Below are 25841 nucleotides of genomic sequence, written 5' to 3'. Positions count from 1 at the left end.
CAAGCAGCCAAGGCCTTGACCTAATTACACTTTCAGATGTGGCATCAGCACAAATCCAATAAGTACTTGTAAACAGGAGAGAACACATTACACCTATTTTTAAAGTCCCCACATTGGTGGCCTGTCAGTTTTTGTCTTGCTTTAAACTTCTTCTTGTTCTAAAGCACATAATAGTGACGCAACTACCTTATTTGGTGGGATGAATGGTGCAGTCGTTCCAAAGTGCAGGGCCAAAACTTTTAGGGTGGCAGCTTTAAGTTTAATGCTCCAAGCTGTTGGAACAGTCTGCCCAAGGATCTGAGAGCAGCTCTAAGTGTTGATATCTTCCTGTTAACTTAAAACTGGCTTCTGATTAGAACTTGTCACAGCCATTATTTATTTTATTTAATAATATTTTCTATTGTACTATTTTAAAATTATATCACCCCTTTGTCTTTATTTGTACTATCAGCAGTCTACTGAATGGCACTAACCTGTATGAACTAAGATATACAAATAAAGCCTGATTGTCTTTAATGGATGATAAGGAAATAGCATCATACAAAGAATTTGTTTTTACCAAATAATAATTCACTTCTGTCTGTTCGTGTCAGCATCTGAAACATTAGGAACAACAGGCCTAGGCCCAGCTCACTCTTGCACAACCCCATGACAAACTCCCCAAAGGGGCTTAGAAGTGGGGCAGTTTGGGACGTGAGTCACGACGGACCCCAGAGAGGCATCGTAACCCTAGTTGACCACATCCCTCATCGCTTGTCTATACCCAGTTCCAACAGGGGAATGACACTCTGGGCTGTATGCATCAGCATGCCTGTTCTGGCGGCCTGCCTGGCCCAATATCTGGCTTCTATGTCACTTCTGAGCGAAGTAACCTACATCTAGCAGTCCTGACAAGGCTGTGGTGTGCAATCTCCTGGGTCCACGCTACACTAACTGCCTGTTTCTAAATAAAGAATTGAGCTAGTACTGGCAGAAAGAGAACAGGGAGGCAGCAAGAGTGAAGATGGCTGAGACCACGTTAATCTTTAATACTGAAAGGAGAACAAAAATAACTTGTTCAAATCCCTCAGCTGAAACCATGGGCTATGTTCAAAGCACACTCATTGTGTGCGTGCTATCCACAACCTGGCAAATGTAATGGAATACGGTTTGGTAACATGAATTGAGATTAAAGGCAGGCGGCAACACAAGAGAGGTGTGGTCATGTTAGAAGTTCAAACAGATCCACTTAATTTAGGACTGGCTTTAGGCTAGTGAAAGGTGTGTTACTGATACTGATGTTGCTGGATCATGTTAGTGCAGTTTGACTGATATAAAACCCTTTTGGCTATGCAACACACTAGTAGAATCATCGGTGATGCATCGATTTACTGCCAACACAGAACTGGAATATAAGAAAAGCTTAACAATCCTTACGAGGTCATTTGCTAGCGTTAGCCTCCTTGTGGCAAGAAATAAGCCCTCTTATAATTTTGTAAAAGAGATGGTATAAAAGACAAAGACAGACACAGTGGGGACTGTCTACATGTATTAGATACTACAATTTAATACTTTTCAGACCTTCTCAAGATAATTCTTAACTAACGTTAAGACAGATTTTTGGACAGACTGCTGCAGAAAAAAACTTTTTTCACAATAACATTTAATCAAGAATTTGCTTTTACTGCCAAGCTTTTAGCCTAAATATAGGAAACGGGGAGTAAGATGTAAAGATTTTAAGCCTAAAATAGTCGAGAGTAGCCAATGAACAGGATGTTAAAAGGTGAAATGAGAATAAGCTCTTGAAAAAGTCTTGTGGGCCTGAATTAGAGAGTAAAAGATAAGAAATGAATTACAGGGAAAGGAGAATGGGGGACTTAAACGATACAGATCGTGGCTTTAGAGATCAAGTATGCTGAGGGGATATTCAGAGAGGGCATTCCCAATAATCTGTCTGATAAATGGAATATGGATAATCCCAAAAGGAGAGACTACTTTGTAGTGCTCTGGAAATTATCCAGGCCCCTAAAAATGAAAGATAGAAGAAAGAGATAGATAAAGGCAAGCAATAGGGAGATGGGAAAGGAGGGAGATCATTTTCATCCGATTACACATTGTCTTCTTCTTACTTATCAGAGAAGGCAGTCTGCATAGTTGAAAACGTATTACAGTATTGAAGAGACCAGGATACAGTAAAATCAGGTCCAGTGTTCTGAGATCAGAAGTTGTTTAACAACACTTAGACACGTTGACAATGCCTGAAAACACTCTATGCATTGGTGCTTGAATTATTTCAAGCTTCCAACTGTTCTATAAATAAGCTTACTGTCAGCTGAATGAAAGGGAAGAGTGAAGAGTAACTGCACTCTTTATATAACGTTACTTTGATTCTACAATTTGCTCAATGGGCAGCTTGTAAGCAGAAAGCTGTGTTCATTGTTTATATGTGACCACAGGCCAGGCTGAGAGAAACAACACCATAAATTGGGATTAAAGCAAATGTGTAACAGAAAGCCCAGAAATGAACTGAAGCTGAAAAATCAGATGACTGTGACGCTTGTTGGCGACAGGCGCACTGACGCACACAGATAAATACTAAAATTCGCCTGAGGACCATTAATAACATTTTAGCTTTACTGCAAATGTCCTTAATCACTGGAGCCGAGACAGGAGTGTGCGTAAATACATGGCTGCCTGCTGGTGCTGCGCTGTTACGATATGACGAGAGTCAGGCTGTGATTTAAATAATGAGATGCACCATGATAAAAGGGCCAAATGAGTAAGCAAGAGCTGAAGAAGCATGCAGGCAGTCTTCCCTGCAGCAAAGGCGACAAACTGTGGTGGGAGGACCTCCCTCCTCTGAAGACAAGCAGTGCACTAAAGACGATGCTGAGTTAATTAAGCACCACAAATATGGAGGCAGGATCTTCATCCTGGTTACAGTGGTCTCAGCTCATCTGAAGAAGGATACAGCCAAGAGACTACAGGCACTTCGGGAAGTTTTGCAGTTAAATAAACCTGATCAGAACCCTCTGCTCTAAATGTGGTCACTTTCTCCTGTATCGTTACAGGACACTAGGAGCCACATGAAACTCACTGGTAGCCACAGTGCAGGAAGTGCGGACCCCTTGTCTGATATCAGACAGAACTGCCAACTTGTTAACTTGGTAAGTGTGTGGATTAAAACTGGACCCAGGCCAGCAGGCCACTGCTAAAATAAATCAAATTCCACTAACTTAATGAACAGCTCATGTACTGTACTGTACAGCTAATTAGGAATGGAATGATATGAGATACTATGTCTCCGAATTTTACATCCATCTACCTATCATTTCTTTCACTCCATTACCAAAAGAAAACTCATAAAACTATAATTACAGTTCCCTATCCAGTATCCAGTTTGAACAAAAATGTTTTACAGTACTCAAAACTGTAAAGCTTTCAGTGTTTCTGTTTGGTGGAATAAAACAAAGGTGATTAAAAGGCACACTATCAGCAGAGGCACACTTTTCCAACATAGGTATAATAACATATACACATATAATAAGAACCTCAATATCAGGATAATATTTGTTTTATTTGACAATAGAAGAACAAATATGAGAGTCTGGTATAGAGAGCTTTCTACGAAGCAACATCTATTACACGTGAACACACCCACAAACACGCCCTTGCACACTCAAACCTTTGTCTCATACTCAAACACACACGCCTCCTTCTGTCCCTCTTTCCTTCCCTCACTCAGACTCATTCCCACTAAATCCATTTAGTAATTGGCTCTGCGGCCGGACCTCTATAAAAATCGTGGCAGCAGAAGACCGCATCACAGAGTATTCGGCCACACCCCTGGCAGGATGGGAGATTTACAGCCTGCGCAACATGTCGTCTGATTCTTGCTGTTCTGTATAACAGCGTCTGGGGCAGGGAGCCTGGCTGCTGCTCAACACACACACACACCAGTGCTGGACCATTACATCAGCACTAATTTGTTAGATCATGAGGAGGGTTGCATTCAATCCGCTGCAATAAAAATTTATCATCCCAGAGGGACCGTCAATGAGGAAAGCAGCATGACTAATGTGGGAACATGGGTGGCAAAATGGAGGGCAGGAAAAAAATGGAAAAGCACCTGATCGCCCAGCAGCCAGCTCATCTCATTTCCTCCTCTAAGCCTGCACAAAAAGGACTGAATACCCTTGCTTTGTCCTCCAATCTACTGAAGGGCAATATCTCCCTGTTTCACACAGAGATACCCTCTGGTTCTCTGCTTCTTTCTTTCCACCTCTGCCTCTCTCCCTCTCTCTTTCACAAACACAAAAACGCACATTCATGCGCACACCTCGCGCTCTCTGCATGCACAGCCCTCACGCTCTGCCTGTATCTCTGGCAGCAGTGATGGGAGCTCAGCAGGGACACATGACTTATTCAGCCATGTAGCCTCCATACTCCACTGCCACCATTTTTGTTTTACTTCACTCTGCTGCATCCACCGACAGCAGGGCAGGCGGGAGGAGGCGGCTCAGCGGCACGTGCACACAGACCACGTGTTCGGCGAGCCAGCACGTATATGCACCCTTCCCCCTTTACCTCCACATCATACTGAGTAATATACCAGCCAATGAACACATGCTCTGCATTCTAATTGCATGCTGCTCCTACTATGCGAGCATCCATGAACAGCACATACACACTCATGCACCTATATAGTGAATGCGCAGCACTGCTATGCTGTCCTGTTGGGCAGTTTCCATGCTGCATACCAGTCTCCAATTATCAATGCTTAACTGGACGCAAATCATCTTTGCAGCTGCTCAAAAGATCCCAAAAATCTGTAAATATTCATGCACACAAGTTGATGCAAAATGTGGGCTTACCCTGATCCCTGAAGCACACGTGGACATGATGATCAAACAATACATGATATTTTTTACTTTCTCCGTTTGCACACTAATCAGGCTCAAATGTTTCCCGTCCCAAGCTACATGCTGTGGGCAATCAGCTTCAAACAGCAGGTGCCCACACGCACACACATACACTCACTGTCTACATGCCACCATCTTCACTGTAGTCATTATACACAGTGCACTACACAGTCATAACCTATGGTGTATCAACAGTATATCATCTTTAACTCTGCTTCAACACCCTCACTGGCCTGTTGCTGTTTCTGTTCACAGGTGAAGTGGACTGTGTGAAGGGAGCTTATTTCTTAGGTGAAATGCTGCGAGTCATCTATATGGAAAAGCTTTCTCTTTCCTTCTTGTTCAGTGTGTTGGATTTAGGAGCATTGTGAGATATAATATGTCCACATGTCCGCATTTAAATCAATAAAAATGGCTGGACCTTGAGTGGCGTTCCGGGGAAACATCAGTGCCACATCAAAGGTGGGTGAGAGGAGGGCAGTTCAGTTGGTTGCAATCTGCAACCGCACTATAAGATGCACTTAATTCTAAACACTGGCCCTTTAAAAAAAAAGAAAAACTGTTTTTTATAAGCATGAGCTTTCAAACAGTCAAAGTCTGCTTTAAAAGAAACACAACAAGAACAAGCAATAATTCAGAGTTATGGACAGCAACAAGTAAAAAAAAACATCTAATTTGGCTAAAACCTCAAGCTTGTGAGTGGCCTTAAATTAGATTGATGTCACTTAGTGAACCTGCCTTGCCCTGTGCTTTATTTGTCTGATAACTGGAACCTGTGGCTGATGGAATTAAATCAATTGAGCCTTGGAGTGAATTGAGAGAACCACTGCAGTTGTGTGTGCATGTGTGTGTGACAGCAACAGGGGAAGCAGGGTGTGTCTGATGTGGCAGTTAATGTATCCTTCGGGCTCTCTGCCACTCTGCTGATAGCAGGGCTGAATTAAGGATTGAGGGAGGTAGCAAAAGGGCAAAATCTAATTAAAGCCGGAATTTATGGCCCTGTCAAAGTACATCACAAATGCAAATGCTGACGTGCACGCACACACTTAACTAAGTATGCCTACAAGGGTGCACACAGTTGTCAGAGGAGCCTATTGTCAGTAATGGTTAAACCTCTCTTATGGGGATTCATACGTAGGTCTACTGCAGCGATGTCCTTCTTTGGGCTACACATCCACTGTTTAACATTTTAAAGACCTACACCAACAATGGCAATCCAATCCTGACCTGATTACAGTATTAGCCTCGGATTGTTTTCAGCTCAGTCTCTTGACAAATTTCCCCTTGTTACCGATCAGGCTCATTATAGTCTCTCTATCTAAACCCCTGGCTAGTCACAGCTAGTGGTGGATGTTGTATGACTAAAAACACAAGACTGACTTCACTGATGAGGGATGGTAAGGGGCGCTTGATAGGACTCATTCACGTCTGTTTTGTGCCAAACTTGAACTCATACAGTTCAAGGTCTTACTTCTTCTTTATGCCAGTCAGTCTGAAATATATCTAGAAGTAGAAAAGAGGTGTGATATATAGGTCCTAAGACCCAGTTAGAAACTTAATTTGTAATCTTGAAAAAACAAGGCTCTCTAAATTGTTATCAAAATAACACAAACACTTTTTCTCTCTACTTATGAAGTTACTCTTGGTTTATTTAAAACTACAAAGGAAATGTATGTCTTGTAGCTTCTATAATGTCCTCAGGGGACGCTGGCTGAAGATGAAAGATGGACTGCATAAAGATAATTAAGTTTCACAGAGTGATACACTGAGCAGACAGGATCTATTATATACATCTGAGACACAGTAAACAGGAAAATGCAATAAATACAGAACCTAATTGTATGTCTGTTGTGAAAAAAATGCTGCATGTTTTGAAAGTATTCATGTGATAAAATGTCAATGTCAATAAACTGTTTTGAAGCAAATACATTATAGTGTTAACGTGGAGGCAACCCCTGTATATTTAACAATGACATCGATGAGGTCTACATAATATTGAGAAAAGCTAACACTAGTAATTGTTGAGGAGCGATCCAGACAAGTGTTGAGCTAAACTCTAATAGTGTTCCATTGTGTTTTCTAATTTTGCTGTGTGGTATTTTATATTCACAGAAGAGGTGGGTACTCCAGTTCCACAGAGAATTGGGTGACGTTATAAATGAATTCACCATGACAGTTAATAAATGTCACACAATGAGCACTCTGTACTGCAGTGATTACCAATGTACCCTTGTGTAATACTTTTTAATGAGATGTTTGCACAGCAACCACTGTATAAAGCTGTAATCTGAGTGTAATCTCCACAATCCAACTGCTGCCCGTGGCATTTGGAGTGTTAAGGGGGGGATGGGACCTGAGAGATCATCACATGACACATCTCACGGTCAGGTGGAGGAAAGTGGCTGGCAGCTCAGTGTGTATGTAATGTCGGTCTATTGGCAATGACGACACAGAGAACAAAATAAGGGAACATGCCAACTGAGATCATACTTTTGGTGGCAACTTTTGTCTTTTATGTTGTTATCCAAGTACTTTCCTCACTGAATTTCATTTACGTACATTTCTGAAGTTCCTCTGGGTCAGAGATCTCTGGTTGGCACTGTTGCTCTGTTCGCTGTTTTGATGCAAACAGTCCAATCTGTTTGATGAAAGTGTTTCTGACTGAACAATGTGTCTACACACAGACATACCGACCTGATGACATAACTCATCATACCATAGACCATGGCGGCATATCAGTAAGGAAGAAAGATGCTATTGCTGTAACAAACAAAGAAAGAAGAAGAAGAGGAGGCAGCAGGATAAGGTCTTGTTAAAAGAACGGTCAGACCAAAGGCTTTATCTGATCATGATCATCACTGTCTCACACAAAGGCCTCCTTCAGCCTTCTGTCCTGGTCTGTGGCCAAGTCCCCTCAGGAACCAACACCATGCACACAGTGTGACTCAGGTGAGGAACACATGCTGACCTGATAGCACACAAACACTTACTCGCAATACGCGCTGGCATATAGAACCGCACGCAATATAAACTTAAAGAGCATTCTCTTGTTTGCAGTTAATTCTTTTGACTGCCCCTCCTCCCCTCTCTAAACCTCCCTCCTTCCCAAAAACTTGCTTTATTAATAATGTTGCTGTATAATGCTCTCCCTGCTGAAACCCTGCAAGGCATTCCTCCAAGGCTTGTTCTGACATTGGCTGATTGCTGGCCTACTTATACCCAGCCTTTCCAAACCTCTATGTGGGGGATCATTGTCCCTCATTCCTCTAGGGTGTTTTTTTCTTAAACAGTGTCTTCTTTGAACCTGTAGCCAAGTGAGGCCTTTTGAACCAATGGCTTCATACTTGGCACTGAGAAGCTTTATAAAGCAAAACTCATTCCTGACAGTTCTTATCTATATGGCAATTTATTTGAATTTGCTGCTGTTCTGGAGCAAATTTGCTAATTTGCTCAATAGGAAAGGCTTTGAATAAAAGGAAATTTTTTTGCCCGAAGGATATCTGAGAAGGGGATCAATTGTAGACAGTTGTCTGTGCTCCACACAGTCGCACAGAAATTGCTTTCAGACACTTATGTGCACTCTGGCAAAGTGAGGCTTCAGCTCTGCATGTCACACCTACCTGGTTGTCTTGGAAGCAGGGGGCTTGGGTGAGGCAGTGGAGCTCGGCTTGGTGGGAGTTGCAGAGGCAGGTTTGGATGCTGGACAGAACAGAGAAAAAGTTAAGAAGTATACAAAGAATAACAAGTACATATAGTTCATACAGATTTGTAGATTAGTATATAGTGACATATATCACAGATATAGGTCAGGCAGATATATCTCTCATTCGTATGTGATAAGGATCTAGGGCAAATGCATTTCTAGATCAGCAGCAGCTACTCTGGCATGTCTAATATGTGTGTTGAATTCATCCTGTGTGCATCTATCCGCATGTCATCTCATTACAATGAACACTCCTCATTAGAGTCGGACCTGTGAAAACGTTTCATGCCGCACTTACTGTTTCCAAACTGCCTACATTCTCAACTACACGTGTGTTTTCATTGATCTCTACTTTTTGTTTGACATTTTCACCAACCTGGGGGCTTTTTAGCAGCAGCCGTGGTGGTGCTGGTTTTGACACCATTAGCAGTGGTGGATGGTGTCTTCTTGGCCGCTGTTGTTCCGGTCATTGATTTTGCACCATTGGTGGCAAGGGCAGTCCCTGTGGCTTTCTTCTCACCCACTTTGCTGGCAGGGCCTGTTGGTTTTTTGGCGGGAGCTGTGGTTGGGGTGCTCTTTTTCACTGCAGCAGACGGGGCCTTCTTAGCCACTCCGTTGGTCTGAGGCTTTGACACGCCATTTGCGAGGCGGCTCTGGGATGCGTTGTTGGGCCGTGGGCCAGTTGTGGTCTTGGATGGGTTTGTTGTGCCAGGTTTTGTCTTGGCCGCAGCCTTGTTGGTCGTCTTGGCTTTGGAGTCTCCTGACGTTTTGTTGCTGGTCTTGGCAGCTGTGGTTTCCTTGGCCTGCTCCAGCTGGGGTTCCACCTGGCCTGTCTCTCCTGCAGGTTGCTGTGGCATCGCCTCCTCTGCTGGACTGGCTGCCTGATTGGGCTCCTGTCCCGCGGCTGGTGCTGCCTCATTCACTGGATTGGAGTCCAGTGTTTCCATTGGCTCCATTGCTGCCGTGACAACCCCATCCGGCTTCATCTCCCTCAGAGTGGTAGTGGTCCGTCTCTGCGGTGCAGGGCTGATGGACTTAAATCTCACAGGATGGGTACAGGTCTACAGGCTTTCCAGAGACAGTGAGGTCTGGTCTGGAGAGAGAAAAGAGAATATACAGTACAACACAGTCAGTCAACAGCAAGACCAGACAGGAAAAGTTGTTTGTTGTGTCTCTGATCGGCAGGCAGATCCCCAGGAATGTTGTTAGCCTTCAGATGAAGCGATGGCTTGGACCCGCTTACCGCTTCAGCATCTCACACACAAAAATACAAACACACAAATACTTTTTGCAAATACTTTTATCCAGTTAAATTAATTTAAGGGCTTGGAAATATATCAATATTACATCATCATCATGACATGATACTATACATCTTCTTAAATTTGGCATATCTTTATATTGTGATTTGGTGTATATGTTGTCTGTCCCGGTTTTAAAGTCTACATTACAGTAGTGATGTCATTTTCTGAAGTTACCAGACTGTTCAACTTGTTCTAATACTTGCCTTTACGGCTTAGTCATTATATCCAAATTAATGATGATTATTTATCAAAAATATCACTGTGCTAACATTTTGTGAGTACCAATAGTCATCCCTACAATAACAACATTTAATCAAAAAGTTCAAATTCAAAAATATTGTGATATTCAATTTTGTCGCTCAGTTATACCATCTACAGTATATCAAGATATATTGTTTATTGCAATACAGCGTTAAAATATCACAATATTATCTACAGACCATATTACCCAGAGTCTGTAAGGAAAGAAATGGAACAGGATCTGCCATAATATTATATAGGAAATTGAAGTGCTGCATAAACCTAGAGGCAGCCTATCTAGGACAATGTAAGACATAAGCACAAACAGAGGCACTCATGCAAAAATACATCACAGCTTCATAAGTTGTGCTGGGAGGGAAACGTCTGGACAAACGATTAGATCAACACATTTTATTATCAGCTGAATGTGTGTACTGTCTAAGGCAGCACAGAAGGAGGGGACATGTCTACTGCAAAAACAACACATTCTACAAATAGCCTTCTTTAATTTCAATGCCAACTGCAGTGCAGTGGCAAATGGTCCCCTCTGTGAAACTAAAAAGCTCAGTGACACACTTGGCCAGCGTAGCTGCTACGGGTTGGCTTCTTTTTTCTTTTTTTTTTTAACTCGGCACAAAACGGCATCAGACGCACTAGTGTGGAAGACTAGTTTTCTGGGATAGGACACTTAGGGGAGTGCAAAAAGCTTTGGCACGCAAATTTCACACACATACATCACACATGTATGAACAGAATGTGACACCTGTACTCATGTTAAGACACGCAACTTTTTAATCTTCACACGCATGAGAGAAGCTTAGAATGCCTGCTTCATGCTACTTGGCATGGCAAGAAAACATGGGAGAGGTGGGAAAAAGGCGCGGTTGTATTCGCTAAGTGGGTCAAAGTGTGTACAATAAACTCAAAGACAGTCAGACAGCTTGACTCATGGGTCACAAACAGAGCAGTAGGAGGCGTGAGCAACTGAGGACGAGAAGTGGGACGTGAGGCATACGAGGCCTGAAAAAGGGCAACCATCTGTAATACAGGCTGTCATCCATTGTCAGCATCAATATGAGACAACTTTCTTATTTTGTTTCCTTAGCTCATCTGAAAATGGAAGGATGAGAGGAAAAGGTTTTTTACAAGTAAGGAGGGAAGTGGGGGGAGTAGCAGGAAACTGGCTTGTCAAAGTTTACAAACAGAGCGAGGAGGAGGTACAGGAGGCTGAGTGGTGAGACAAGCTCCGAGGAGACACGGGGGCCAGCCCAGAGGAAGAGGCTTGGCCTGTGGAGCATGGGAACAGAAAGAGAAGGTGGGACAGAGAGACGGGGAAAAAAACAAGGCATAAAATGAGCTCACTATTGGCTGATGTCTGCTGATCTAACTCTAAAATCCAGACATTACTAGTCATCCTAGTTTCCACTGACCTAAACTTGTGCACACACTCAATGTCCTATTTCTAGAGGACAGACATCATCTTTATGCCGCTAGCGTGCTGGAAACAATTCCTGCACACTCTTCCGTGGCTTTCTTTCCCTCTTCCGTCATGCTTTACTCATCCTCTAAACTAAATCTCACATGTCAAAAAGGCCCTCTTTCTTTCTCCACTGGTCCTCCCTTTCTCCTTACCATTTTCCCCTCCTCGATTTCTTTCCTTCCCCCACCACTACCGCTCTCCGTCCATCCCTCTGTTCTCTGTTTTCCTTTGCACAGATGGCCAGAGCAGCTGAGCAGGGCCAGAGGGGGAGAGAGAGAGCAACTGAGCTACATATATAAATATATATTAAAAAAATAACAGTGTATCCCAAACAACTCACAAGAACTGATATACACAGCTAGTGCGACAGGCCGCCACCCAAAACAACTTGGGAGAGGCTGAGAGGGGGATGACGGGTAGCTGCGAGAAGCCATCCGTGCCGCACCCTTCGGTCGCAAGGGGTTTTTAAATGCCAGTGAGGCTGCAAGATGCTGACAGTTGGCTTAATTATGTCACCAACAACAACCAGTCACAGACACCAGTGTGCGAGAGTGAGGGCAGGTGGACAGAGACCGTGTCGAGTCTAACACTGTTTTTATGTTGTATGTTTCTGAACAACCTGCGTTTCTTTTATCCTCTGCACTCATGCCTCACTTCACTCTCAGGGATCTGAAGAACTACATAAATAGAACAAAATCTTGGAACTAGTCATTTACCCTGTCCCTTACTACTGCTACTGTATGTCTGTGAAGCTTTCCATTTTTCATGTTGCCCACAATGATGCAAGGTGCAATAATAACAATACTGGCAGATTTATCAATACTAATACTGTTTTGTACTTTTTGACACGAGTCCTCTAGTTCAGCCAGAAAAGCAAAGGCTGTGACTTACTGTTGCTGGCAGATTTTATCAGTTTATAAACTGTGATTAGACAATTGCAGTTCTGTAAAGGAGTTTAACAAACAGTCAGTGATTTAATCCCCCGTACAGCTACAGCCTTGAACACGTCACAGGAAGCTATTCTAACCAACTTTTAGCACATGATGTGTGGGGCTGACTGCGTCAGGTCAGCAACAACTTTCAACAAACTTTTTACAAACTTCTCCCACTTGTTGCTCCGAAATCTCTAATCTCTAATGAAGCACACCACTCTCCACTCTGTACGACTCTGTATTGCTCTCAACACAGTGACCTAATTTGACCAAGCAGTGAACCAGGAAATAAGATTGTGTCCAATCACTATTCCCTCCTCTCTCTTTCAGACTCTGGTGTTCTTGCCACATTTACAGACTTAAGCATCTGGCCCAGGCTGTTCCTTTCAATGCTCCTCTCCAAAGTACCAAACACTGATGTGTGTGTGTGTGTGCGTGAAATAAAAGTGATAAATCCTGATTGCACGCCACAGCCAGAGGAACATTTCTCTTTCTCCTGCAAGTCTCCAGACAGCTGTGAGATTGCCTCTCTCTCTCTATGCCTCTGTTGCACGCTCAGCCGGCCCTGCGTCATTATGACCATCAGTCAGCGGTAAGCATAAACAGGCTGGAAACCAGGGCATGAACACTCTTTAGAAACATACTTTTTATCTACACTTCACACAAACTGGAGGTGGAGGGGTTTTGAGACACTCTCAATATTTCAGCAGCCAGATAAACAGAAATGTCGGTGCATAATTCACGGCTGGTTTGCTGCCAAAGTGAATTTCCCACCCTGGCACTCACCCCTTAATGCCCCATTGACCCTGTACATACATTTCTCATGATTTTACCTTTCTCAAAGCATCTTCCTCACCACACTGAACTTATTTAAAGCCATGACGCATATTTTTCCATTTATAAGGCTTTGGACTGATATATAATTGTTATCTATATGTGTTGCAACAGCTTCTAAATCATCTTAAATTTCATCCCCAATTACTGGCTTCGGCACTCCCCACTGAAACATCTACCTCATTAATGTTATTACAGGTTTTCATTAAATGTAATTAGACTGAAGAGAGTGATTCACTTTCTAACAGCACTTTCAATCAGTTACTGTCTCGCCCGCACTTTTGTGAGCATGGAGGGAGGCTCAAGCCCGCAAAGATGTTTTTTTTGCATGCAGACACTGTTCCGTATGCTTTTATAACATCCAAGTTAGCCTACTCAGTCTTTCAAATGTATGCTTGAAATTGTAAAGTGACTACACCCTAATGCTGAACCATGTTTTCTAAGAACTAGCTACACAAAAAGTGCAAGTTAAATTCTTGAATAATCCTTTAATTCTACTTATCCATGGACCATCTTGCTCAGAGAACCCACACTTTTTCTACACGCTGCTTCACATTCATATGATTACACACATTTGGACCACACAGGCACAACTCTCCATTATCGACTAAACTGCATCACTAAAGCAACTGGAGATTAAATGTTTTGCTGGTTCATTGGCATCTGAACCACAGCTGCTGATGGTGCATTTACAATACTCAAGGGGGTTACAATGGGATTAAATTATCATACATTACATACCGCTATTTAAGATTGAATATGGATGGACCAATTCAGTCTGAGGCATTTAGACCATCTTTTCCTAGGTAAAATTCATCTTACTTCCAAGGGTATTTATATAGATCCTACATGGGAATACCCAGATTTGCAGTAGGAAATCCTCTCTTACACCATCTCTGGTCCCACCAAAGGCTACAACCTAGGCTGTAAAACACAAGCTACCTTTTCCAACCCATTAGGGACAAAGTGTAGTCAGTGACTTGTGAGGTAGTTCACATTTCCAGTAGCTGATTCTAAACAGATGGCTATGTCCGCGACATTAGGTCCATTTAAAAAACTTTCACACAGCGCACCGTGTGGGATGATGTGAAATGGCCTTATTTGCTGATAGTTTCTTGTCAAGCTACCACAGACCAGGCAGCTCCCTGGCCTGACCTACTACGAAGATCCACAGGAGAATAACTATATCAACAGGCTGCAGTTTTTTTTCCTTCAGCTAAAAACAATAGCTGGGGATAAAAAGAGCATTACGTGGAGCAGGAGCCTCGCACTGGTATCCTTAAGGGTTGTCAAGTTTTTTTTGTGTATAATCTCGAGTGTAGTTGACTTTGCAAAAATGTGTTTTGTTGGCCCTCACAATGGGTCCAAGTCATGCGGTCGCAGCTTCCAAGCAGCATCCCACTCCGAATTCCCTGCAAGCCTCAATGATGAGCTACACAGTCAGTGAGAACAAAGCAAACCCACACAAACACCAAAGGCAGCGGTCAGAGCACAGGGTCAGAAAAGACCAGTTAAGGACTGAGTTAAACCCCCCATCCTCACCCTCCACACACACACACACACACACACACACACACACACACACACACACACACACAATGTTGAAATTCTGATAACGAATAAGTCAATCAAATTGTCTGATCAGCTAGGTCCGGTCCATGCTCTTGAATTGACTAATTACTGAAAGGGTTCATTTTAACTCATACAAGGTGTTTTTCTTGTTTTTATATCAAAATGATCAAAAGGGGTTTGTATTTTAACAGATTTTGTAAACTTTGCTTTTGGGCAAACACTGCACAGTCTATTGTTGTCGTTATTATTGTTACGCCTAACAAGCCTCGAGCAGTAAGCTAATGATGGGCAAGGTGAAATCATCCTCCGAGGCATCATCCCTTCCTAATACCCACACTGGGACATTAACAAGTGTGTGTGTGCTCACACTCGTGTGTGTATCCCTGACACACAGCAGTGTTTGGGCCTATATTGTCAATAACTGGAAGGCATCCAACTCCGCTGAGGGATCTCAGCTTTTCTGACTGTCTAGACACAAACATGCCGTTCTTGAATAATCAGGTCATCAGCATATCTAAACAGAAAACTGCTACTTTGACCCCCTTTTTGCTTTAAATACAATCCACTACTGTGTGTGTGCAGGGGGGTGCGCGAATCATGCCTGTTTACAATACAGCAGGAGGTTACATTTAAAAAACTGCTGACAGGAAAACCTTCTGAAATCTTTTGAAGAAATTAGTGCAAAGGGTAGCTCTGATTCATTATGCAGATTAAAATTAATGAGCTATATGTTAAGATAATGTCAAATCTGCTCTCAGGCTGTGGTGTGCGCTCAAGTCTGATCACATCCACTGTCGCTTCGAAACAAGAGACTCCTCGCCTTCTCTTCACAAAGGCCTAAATCAAAGTGCCCCCACTCACTCCCTCACTTCAGCCAACCAACCATCCAAGGCCGTGTATGAATCGCTGTGGTATAAAGTCGGCTCTGCTTTCACAGTACACAACTGTGTACACACACACACACACACACACACACACACACACACACATATGCATTCTGTGAGCCTTCTTCTATCCCCGGGGCCTACTCTAAATAGTAGTCAAAGAGAGGGATTGTGGGGGAAGGAGGCAGTGATGGTGGGGGTGGGGTGGCAGTCGAAGATGGTAGAAAAGATGCAAAAAGAAAGTGAGCTTTTGTACACGATGTAGCCATCCGCTAATGCTGACATGAACTTGTCCAAGCTTGACTGAAATACTGAAGACACAACTAATGCCATAAAACCGTAGAGAGTCAGAGCAGAGATGTCGGCAGTGAGGGGAGAGGATGTGAGCAGGTCGGCTCTGGTTTTTTGAAGTCAGTTTTAACAAGCACTGAGTCACCTCTGACCCATAATTGACAGCTTTTATTTCCAGGAGCAGCAAACATGAGATGCTTGGCTTCGCTGTTCGCTCTTTGACACTGTTAATAAACCATCCTCTTTCCACTAACACAGCCATGTTTCATTTAAAAAATATGCAAATTTGCCACCTTTTGGACCCTTGTTATAAACAGATATGTGTACAAAAAGTTGGATAATAATATAATAATAATAATAATAATAATAATAAATAAAACAACACCCAAAAAGCTTAAAGACAAGACTTGCTAAAGAAGACCGCTGGGGATCAACTACAACCATAAGATTCGTGGAACGTTATTTAGTTAGTTTGATGCTCTACACATTGACTTTAATTTTGTTTGCTTAGGTGGTGGTCAAACATTTCAAGTGTTGCACCTACCATGTAATGCAAGGGATAATGCGATGTAAAATCATATAGTAAGGTAAAACAGGTCAATTCTAGCACTGTCTTGATTGTCTTTGCTCCAAATACACGTTTGCTTAGTTTGAAACTTAGTATATTGGTCTCAAACATAAAGACAACACATTCTTCCAACTGGGAACGGTATAATGTCATTTCCTTTGCTGACTGATCCAACTTACTTAAATAAATCAAATTAAACATATCCATAAACTGTCTGACATTAGTGTTCTTCCTTTCTTGTTGCCATGTAAAATGGAACAACAGCTCCAAACAACTGTGCAAGCTTTAAGTAGCACTGCTTCAATAATTCAGTGCTTTCTTGCCTACAGCATCACTTCACATTGCCAAGTGGGCTGGTGAAAGTGGCCTCAGAGTGGATGGAGTTTGACTTGAGACTGTGACAAAAAAATAAAATAAGGCAGAAAGTGAGTATGTTTTTGGGCACAAGTGTGTGTGTGTGTGTGTGTGTGTGTGTGTGCATATATCACTCCTCCTCTTTATAAGGAGGAGAATGTCAGATTCAAGACGCCACATGCTGGCATGAGGCCTGAGATTCTCTATTCAACCTACTCTAACTCACAACAGTAGTCTCAGTCAACTGTCCACCCCATTTAAAGCTACTTAGACCCATGGCTTCTATGGTGCTGGCTGGTGGTGGCTTCTATTGGAAACTGTCCAATCCAAGGACAATGCCTTTTTTTCTTTTAGAAAATTTTGACACAATTGAAGTGCAATTAAGTCATACAACAGATGAAAATGAACAAAAATGATGTGTTTATCATTACTCAGCCATTGAAATAAGCATTAGTAAACTTCATTTCATCATGCCCTCACCATAAAATAACTTAAGAATGCAACTGGATGTTGAACTGCACAGTCAAGTCACCAAAATAAAAATCTGGCATTTCATGTTTCTGCAAACCAGGGAGAAGTTCAAAGTTGTCTTGTCATGTCACGTTCACATTACACTGAGCTTACTAATTCAGATGGCTGCCAAGCACGGCCTAGCGAGAGAACTTTGTTCGAGACAACATGAAAACACTGAACATTTTTAAGGAGATGTCTGCACCTTTTCCAGCCATGTTTGCAGACCATAAGCACAGAGTTGTCACAACATGAAACTGAAAACTGAGCCGAAAGATATGTAAACATATCCGTGGTTTGCAGAAACGTACAGTGCCAACACTCATTCTGGCAAATGGGTTGCTGAAACAAAATGCTGAAACAAAAATTTAATTTGGATGGGTTGGCACCCAAAATCAAAACTGAGATGAGCTGACAAAACAGTCCAGCATCAGTACAAACAATATCTAATCAGAAACTAGAAGGAGGGTTTCAGACAGACACATGATGGCTGGCAGAGGGACAAACGTAAGAACATGAGTGCTATAGCAGATTGGCGGGGCCAGAGATCCGTCTTTACTTCTTAGAGAACTGAATCAAGAGTAATGATGTGCAGCAAAGACAACCCACTGCTTAATGTTTCATTTACTCTCTGCCAAATCTTGGCAGGACACCAGCAACAGACTAACAGCTGCAACAGCTACCATCTCTCATAGACACATGCTGTTTGAACAGGTAGAGCACAAGAAATACAGAGTTGTCTCTGCAGTCAATGAGGACATTTATTTCAGACTGTTAACTGTCAAGTAAAGCCATGCAATCTACAAAGTAAGCCTCGTTATATAAGAGCAGTAGTCCAGGATCACAGCAAACAAATTCACAGCTAAAATCACTTCTATCTACCATCACTGCAACCACCTACTCTTTCATGACACTAAGTGGGATGGTTACTCTGCATGTCACCACCTTTTCCTCAGCTTTAGCACACATCAGTACAGCTCACTGCTGAACCACAGAGGAACCTGAGGCCTCTCAGAACTGTCCATTAGACGATAGGCTGATTATTACCAAACATGTCCCTGATGAGGATTTACATAAATCTGGAGGAAGAGAAATGACAGGTGCTATAAGTGGGAATCGGAAAGAGATGCTGAAGGTACATGACAATGGATAAATCCGACTGGGGGTTGCCAGTGGTCCCGCTGTCTTCGTCCCCTTGATGCTAATCACAACTCACACATTCTCCAAACACCCCCGACCTAAGGTCAGGAAACCGCCTCTGTCCTGCACACAAATAAACTCCAAACAAAGCCTGCTGCTCTCCATGGCATTCTCCACAGACTGTGGGAGGGCTGAGCAAGTTGGGAGGGAGGGAGAAAAAGTGAGGTAACAACTAAGAGGAGCAGAGGGGGAGACAGAACATAGGCTTCAATCAAAATGTTGTTCAGAATAAATGTCAAAAATCTGGCAAACGATGCATTCCTGTGTCTTCATCCACAGTGACTGTTGCAACTTTACTTCAGTCTTTGTTGTCACTTCAAGGTCCATTATTGTTGCCCTACTTTCTTTACTCTGCATGTTTTAATGTGTATTTTTAGCTGCAGTGACATTTAAATCAATCTAGCAAATAAGAACTTACTTTTGCAAGAAATACAAAAATTGCTACATAAACTACTGCTGTATTTAGTTTACTAACCCAGAGGTTTATGATATTTTATGTTACGGTTGCATTTTGACTACAAAGAGCCCAGTGCTTTCAATGAAACAATCATGTACGTTAAGTGATTTCTCCTCCCAGAACAAGCAGTTGCCCACTGTCATTAGCTATCCAGGCCTACCTCTTACCCCCAAGTGGGACCACAACAAACAAACAAAAACACCAGTACCCCCCACATGCTGATTGTCAGTGCTGTACAGTACCGTCATTCCTACCAATTGATTCCCAGTGGGTCAGTGGGCTGCTGGGAGGCTCAATAATACAAACCGAGCCAGAACAAAGACCCCGCTGAGAGGAAGCAACAAGTATGTCTCCTTGTTTGCTTGGCTGCTGGTGGGTATGTGTAAGAGAGAGAGAGAGAGAGAGAGAGAGAGAGAGAGAGAGAGAGAGAGAGAGAGAGAGAAAGAGAGAGAGAGCAGCAGATTGTGTGACAGACACCTGGATCACAGAAACATGTGATCAGAGACGCTGGCACTAATCCTAAGGACTCTTTAGGGATTCACACTAAGATTTGACAATGTCCTCAAGTGATAACCTAATGGAAATTAAGAGATTACAAATATATAAGCGCCCAATTGTAAAACAAAATTCTCATTGTAATAAAATAAATCAATAAAAAGAACGAGTGTGACTGCTGCAACTGGCAGAGAATGACAATGCCCGTCACAGTTTAGGGCTGTGCATTGTGTGTGTTCACACCACCGCCCCTCCCTCCTACAAACACCAAACAAGCCGATGCACCCAACACACATACAAACACTCAAAACCCATCCTTCCCATGGTGCGTCCAGGCCCAGAGAAACTCGACCCCCTGGGGACGGGGAGATTAACACATGACAGAGCTTGTTAACCCTGGACAAAGAGAGATGCTAATCTTGTACAGTCGGCCTCGACGGCCCTCGAACAGTACACAGACACAGCTAGGGGGACACAGAGAGAGAGACGGAAAGAAGCCCAAGAAAGACGAGAAAGAACGAGGGAGGGATGTGCAACAGTAACAGAGGCGTCAGTATGCCCCAGAAACTAGACAATACTGTGGGGAGGCAGGGCTGGAGGGTCCGTCAGCCCCGAAACAATAAGGGCAGAGACAGAGCCCAACTACAAACAAGGCCCCAATGGCGAGGGCCCTTGCAACAGCCTGGCTGAGCTCCACCTCCTGCAGGGACGACCAGCAGGGCAGCGCAGAGCTCAACTCTGGGGATATTGATCGGATGGGAGGAAGCCAGGAGCCAGGCATGCAGCTCCACAGATGGGTAGGACGGGGAAAGAGACAGAGACAGAGAGAGGAAGTGCATTAGGAAGACAGGTTCCTCTGATGCTGTTAGCTCACTCCCCTGGGAGTTAAGAGAGATAGTAGTGACAATAAAAAGAGAAGATGGGGAGAGGGAGGGGAAAACGGAAAGAGACAGTGGGCAAGCAAGGAACAGCGGGACAACAAGAGAGACAGAGGACCTGACAGAGTGGCAACAGGGAAACTAAGGCTAATTTGTAACTTGAAGAGCTGCTGGATCATCTCCATAATGGGCCGTCTGCCCACAAACAAGCTCCTCTCTGGGAGTAAATGAGATCAGGCCAGCCCAGGACCAGCTGGTGGCTTGGATCAATGAAGGCAGATAGAGCAGATACAGAGACGGAGGGAGAGGGCAGAACAGAGGCATCTGGACAGGATGGCAGAAAAACACCCGAGAGGCCTGGGCTTTCTCTCTCTCTATTTCACGCAGGGACACGCTGACGCGCGCACCTAAAGTACAAGTGCAACGACTGCGTCCGTAAGAGGATTATTTGCTTCTGTTTGAAGTGGAACAAGGCACGTTCCAGATGGAATCTGATCCCTCGCAGGACGGCACACTGGTTGGATGGTTGACCAGATCAGCACCTACAAAATACTGCTTTACACGAACAAACCACACAACTGGCCCTCAAAACACCGCAAAATGTGCCTACTAACTGCCAGAAACTTTCACCAAACCCACAGCAACCATAAAGACATACATTTAGCACTTCAGTGAGTTCTGAAGATGCATCTTCACTGTAGCATTTAAATACACTGACACAGGGTTCCACCAGAGTTAAGCATCACCTGGAGAAATGAAATAAATAGGCTCCTACAGCTGCCTATGGTAAAGGGAGTTTATCATTCTGTCAGCGGCAGTGTCTGGCACAAATGCCTATGATTCCACACGTGGATATAGCATGGGCAGGCTGGGTTTCCTCTGACATAATCGTGACCACATCAGTAACTAGACCGCAGCAGCAAACGTACAGCAATGTCAATGTAAAGAGGGACCCCAAGACACAAAGAGCCATAGGTGATAGAGCTAACCTCACGACTGAAACAGCAATGTCAGTTTCTGGCCCCATTTCTAACATCTCCAAGGCTGCATTAGACCAAACAACCGAGCTCTGCTACCACAATTTGTGCCATGAAAAATTTGGTCTTGAAGCCTAGCAACAGGGCTGTGAACCATGTCCATTATCCATCCTCCCACCAGAGGAATTCAGAGCGTCCAAACACAGCAAATTACTGCAGCTGCTGGCAAATACAGCCTCAAAACCACACCGCCAGTTGCCAACTGCATACCCTGACAACTGTGACAACCAGAGCTGCTATCATGACTGGGAGCATAGGGGACAGCAAAGTTTATCTCCGTTTTATCTTCGCTGTTGTGCCGGTGGCAGTTTCCTCGCGTCTCAATCTGCCAGAACAGAGGAAGAAATTCAGACAAACGCAGTTTCTGGCGGTGTTTTGATAATCTCTGAAATAGAACCTATTGTTTTGTTGTTGCCACTGATTAAAACAGGACTAGAGATGATGGTGGCAATTTTTAACGGCGCCATGAAGTGCACGGGTCATGCGTTCAGGCTCAAAAAAGCCTGATGACCAGAAGCACAGGCTTGCCCTTGTCACAACTGAGAAGTTCAGAGCTGGGGGGGATTTCATTCTGACTCACACACCCACCCTGCACCCGTCTTTAGGCGAAGGGCAAGCTGCAGACGGGGCTATTAAAGGGACAATCATCTTCCCTCTCAGGACGGTGGCATGGGTCGAGAGGCCAGCTGGGGGCAAAATAGGTTATTTGAATTTAAATTGACCTAAAACAGAAGCGATTCAAAGGCGTTCTATGTGAAAATATTCTGTGACAAGGAATGTTATTAAAGTGACTCCTATTCTAGTGTTGCTGTTAGAACTACAACTTAAGATTTCTTCATCTATTAATCCAACGACTAATTTTCTCAATTAATTAAGTGCTTTGTTTGTTTATCAAATGTCTGAAAATAGTGAAAAATGGCCATTATAATCTCCAAGAAGCCAATGCGGCATATTCAAACTGCATGTTTTATCTGACTAAGAGTCCAAAATCCATCATATTCAGTTTTCCATATGACAACGACAAAAACTAAATACTCACATTTTATCAGCTGTAACCAGTGAATGTTTGGCATTTTTAGTTATAACAATTACTAAAAACTATTTAAAGATTATTTTCTTTTTAACTGCATGTTTCAGCTCCAGTTGATATAATAACTCACCGACAATAAAACATTTCGAAAAAACCATAGTATCAACAAGTATCAAATATATAGATCAAAAACAAACAAGCATCTCTTTGCACTGACATACCTGTAAGCTGACATTAGGTGTTACTGCTTTTAACGCACTAAATTTCAATATATAATTAACTGATAATCCTAACTAAAATTACAACTATTTAATAGTTTCATTTATTAGTCTCCAATTATCATTGGACAGCCGCATTTACAGTGTCTGCCCCCCGTTTGTATGTCGGACTAATTACGATACTAGCAATGAGTTCTCATTCTTATTGTGATGGGCGGCCAACACTGTGGACACACACACCCTTGATTCTGGCTCGACCAGCAGAGCACAGACCTACTAGTGACAGGAGACACAGTAATACATCCTATTAAAAATAGACAACAATAAAGAAAAGATGTAACTTTGGGCCATTCCTCAGTGGAAGTAAGACTATTGCACGAAAACCTTTTTTTGTTTTTTCACAATTAAAATAACCGGCTTTGTTTACTCAAATACACTTTCTGACAAATCCTCTCTCCACGCACACGCACACATCGCCTCAGGCAGTAATCCACATCCTCCTACTAACAAGCCTTTTAAGACCATCTTAAATAACTTCATAAAAACACAGTGCGGTTTTTAATGGCTGCTAAATTTAATTTCACATGATTGCATTAGGCCGCCTGTCTGTCCTCCATTTCCCTGCCTCATCCACCAACACTGTGAGTCAGCCATTCTCTCATCCATGCACAGAGGAGGGGGGGGGACTGGCTGATGGCTTAGCCCACATCTGACTTAAGAGTCCTGGTGTGTCTCCAAACCCTGCATGGCTGAGCCTGAAAAGTGCTCATATTAGTCGCCCCGGGATGCCATTTACTCAGGATGACATCAATACCCCACGGTCGATCTCCACTCATTATTGACCCACCCATGCCCACTTTAGCCACAAAGACTGAGACAATTCATGTCACTGTCTAGGCACCTCAGGGAGGGCGAATAGAGCTGTGGGCAAAGGATAAAGATTTCCAATCCTTGCATGTTAGCAGTTTATTAAATGCTCTTGGCCAGGCTTTGGCAGTGTTTTCTCCTCCCCATTGTTCTACAGAGGGGAGTGTAATCTGTCTTGTTGCACTCACTCACTCACCAAAAAGAGTCAGTGAAGGAGCAGCTCCGGGGCCCTCCAGCTTCAACTCTCACACCACAATAGCCGATCACTTTTGGGGTGACATTAATCACCTCTGATTACATGCCAGCTTGAGTTCTGTGCACAACCCTCTCCGAGATATTTCAGCTCTCCACACTCCCTCCAAGGTCTGGGGGAAATTATTGCTTTAACGTGCCACAAATTGCCCTCAGTTGTTCTGGTTTGGTTGACGTGAAAACAGAGTGGGCATTTTAGCAAAATGATCAGCTCTAAATTTCACCCACCCACCCCCCGAGGCGACTGAAGCAATTCTCAGCACTCACACCACTTGGCCCATCACAGAACAATGGGCATTCGCGATGGAGGATGGAGAAGGAGGGGAGGTAAAGGAACAAAAAAAAAAAAAAAGTTCAGGGAGGGAAAAGGCAGACACGATGGTCACACAAAGACTGATCACGCTCTGTAAATGGGAAAGAGCACAAATTAAAACCGTTAATCTGTTTTACGTTAGCCTCACAGATCTGTTGAGCACTTCCAGGCTACCACGCAGCCTGCCACCGCCCCATCAGCCCCTTCCAACAGGAATCACACTGAAACAAGGCGGCTCATCGGCTAACACATGAGGTGACACTAAAACAAAAGCTTTTAGACATTTTCAACTGCATATTTAACAGAATTGTTCATTCACATAAAGAGCCACATCAATTCCAATGCACTGTTTGGTAATAAAATGGGAAAGCACGAGGTTATAACACGGTAACAGAGACTCTGCTGCCCGTAGCGGGCGACACATAACGCTGGTTTTGAAGGCTCGTTTGCGGTTAACGTTAATTAGCCTGGCGGTAGTTAAAAACTGACGTTAGCATGCTAGCTGAAGCTAAAACAATCTCGTCCTTACCAGTCAGTGCAGCGGCGAGCTAGCGAAATCCTTCTTCAGCTACGCCCTGTGTTAGTGCTACACCCCGGCTGAATCCTCGAGTCAGAGAGAGGGAGAGAGAAAAAAAGGAAAGTGAGGATGAGGATAAAAACGAAACCGGGGGGGAAAAAAACTGAACAGTGTCGAGTATCGAGCCGAGCCGGCGGACAAGAAACTTCTGGGTCTGGGGCGCCGTTTCTCTCAAGTGATGCGCGTTCACTGAAAGGAAGAAAGGAGGAGAATGACGCTTCACTCCCCTCTCTCTCTCTCTCTCTCTCTCTCTCTCTCTCTCTCTCTCTCTAACACACACACACACACACACACACACACACGATAGTAGACCGGTGAACGGATGGATGGACAGGCGGAGGAGAGAACAGGGCTGCCGCTGCCTTCAGGCGCTGCTAGAAATGTCGGAATAATGATGAGCCTACGTATGAAAGACCAGGAATCATTTTGAAAGTAGTAGCAGGAAAAAACGCCCCAACACGAATGAGCCAGCATGTACAAAACCAGGACCCTCCTGGTGGAGTGCCTCTGGTTCACAATATTAGTTGTTAGCTAACTAAAAAAAATAGCTAAATAATTTCCCAGTCTGGGATCATTAAAGTAATTCTATCTATCTATCTAGCTATCTATCTAACAGCTAGCTAATTAGCTAATCAAATGGTCAATTTGAAGAAAACTATGGCCAGAATTATTGATATTTGAGTGATATTGCAAAGGAATAGCTCAAGATAAGGCAAAAGATGGATATTCACTTTTAGAGTTAACATTATGTGAGAAGACTCAAACCATTAGCTACAAGGACACCTTAAAGGGGCACTGTGTAGTTTTGAGGATTTATAAAAGCCTAATCAAACGGAATAAACAAACTTTCTTCGTTTTCATAACGGAATATACAAACTGACCTTAAAGGACAACACATTTTCATACCGTTTTACTTTGTTTATATATGGCGGACCCTGCCACCT

The 25841-nt window shown here is 43.3% G+C and overlaps 1 protein-coding gene across 1 annotated transcript in view; it reads right to left on the bottom strand.

Moving 5' to 3' along the window:
- Positions 1–25200, bottom strand: part of prr36b (proline rich 36b) — a 30243-nt gene extending 5043 nt beyond the window's left edge. The window contains exons 1-3 of the mRNA XM_030408073.1: positions 24850–25200; positions 8981–9697; positions 8522–8600 (exon numbers count right to left, since the gene is read on the bottom strand). Of these exons, the coding sequence (XP_030263933.1) occupies positions 8522–8600; positions 8981–9590 (689 nt within the window). The 5' untranslated portion in view covers positions 9591–9697; positions 24850–25200. The remainder of the gene's footprint in view (positions 1–8521; positions 8601–8980; positions 9698–24849) is intronic.
- Positions 25201–25841: the final 641 nt, after the last annotated feature.

The sequence above is a fragment of the Sparus aurata genome, chromosome 23 (genome assembly GCF_900880675.1).
Source record: "Sparus aurata chromosome 23, fSpaAur1.1, whole genome shotgun sequence".
Lineage (NCBI taxonomy): Eukaryota > Metazoa > Chordata > Actinopteri > Spariformes > Sparidae > Sparus > Sparus aurata.
Note: the sequence above shows the minus strand (reverse complement) of the source record. Positions and strands in the feature narration are given on the sequence as shown.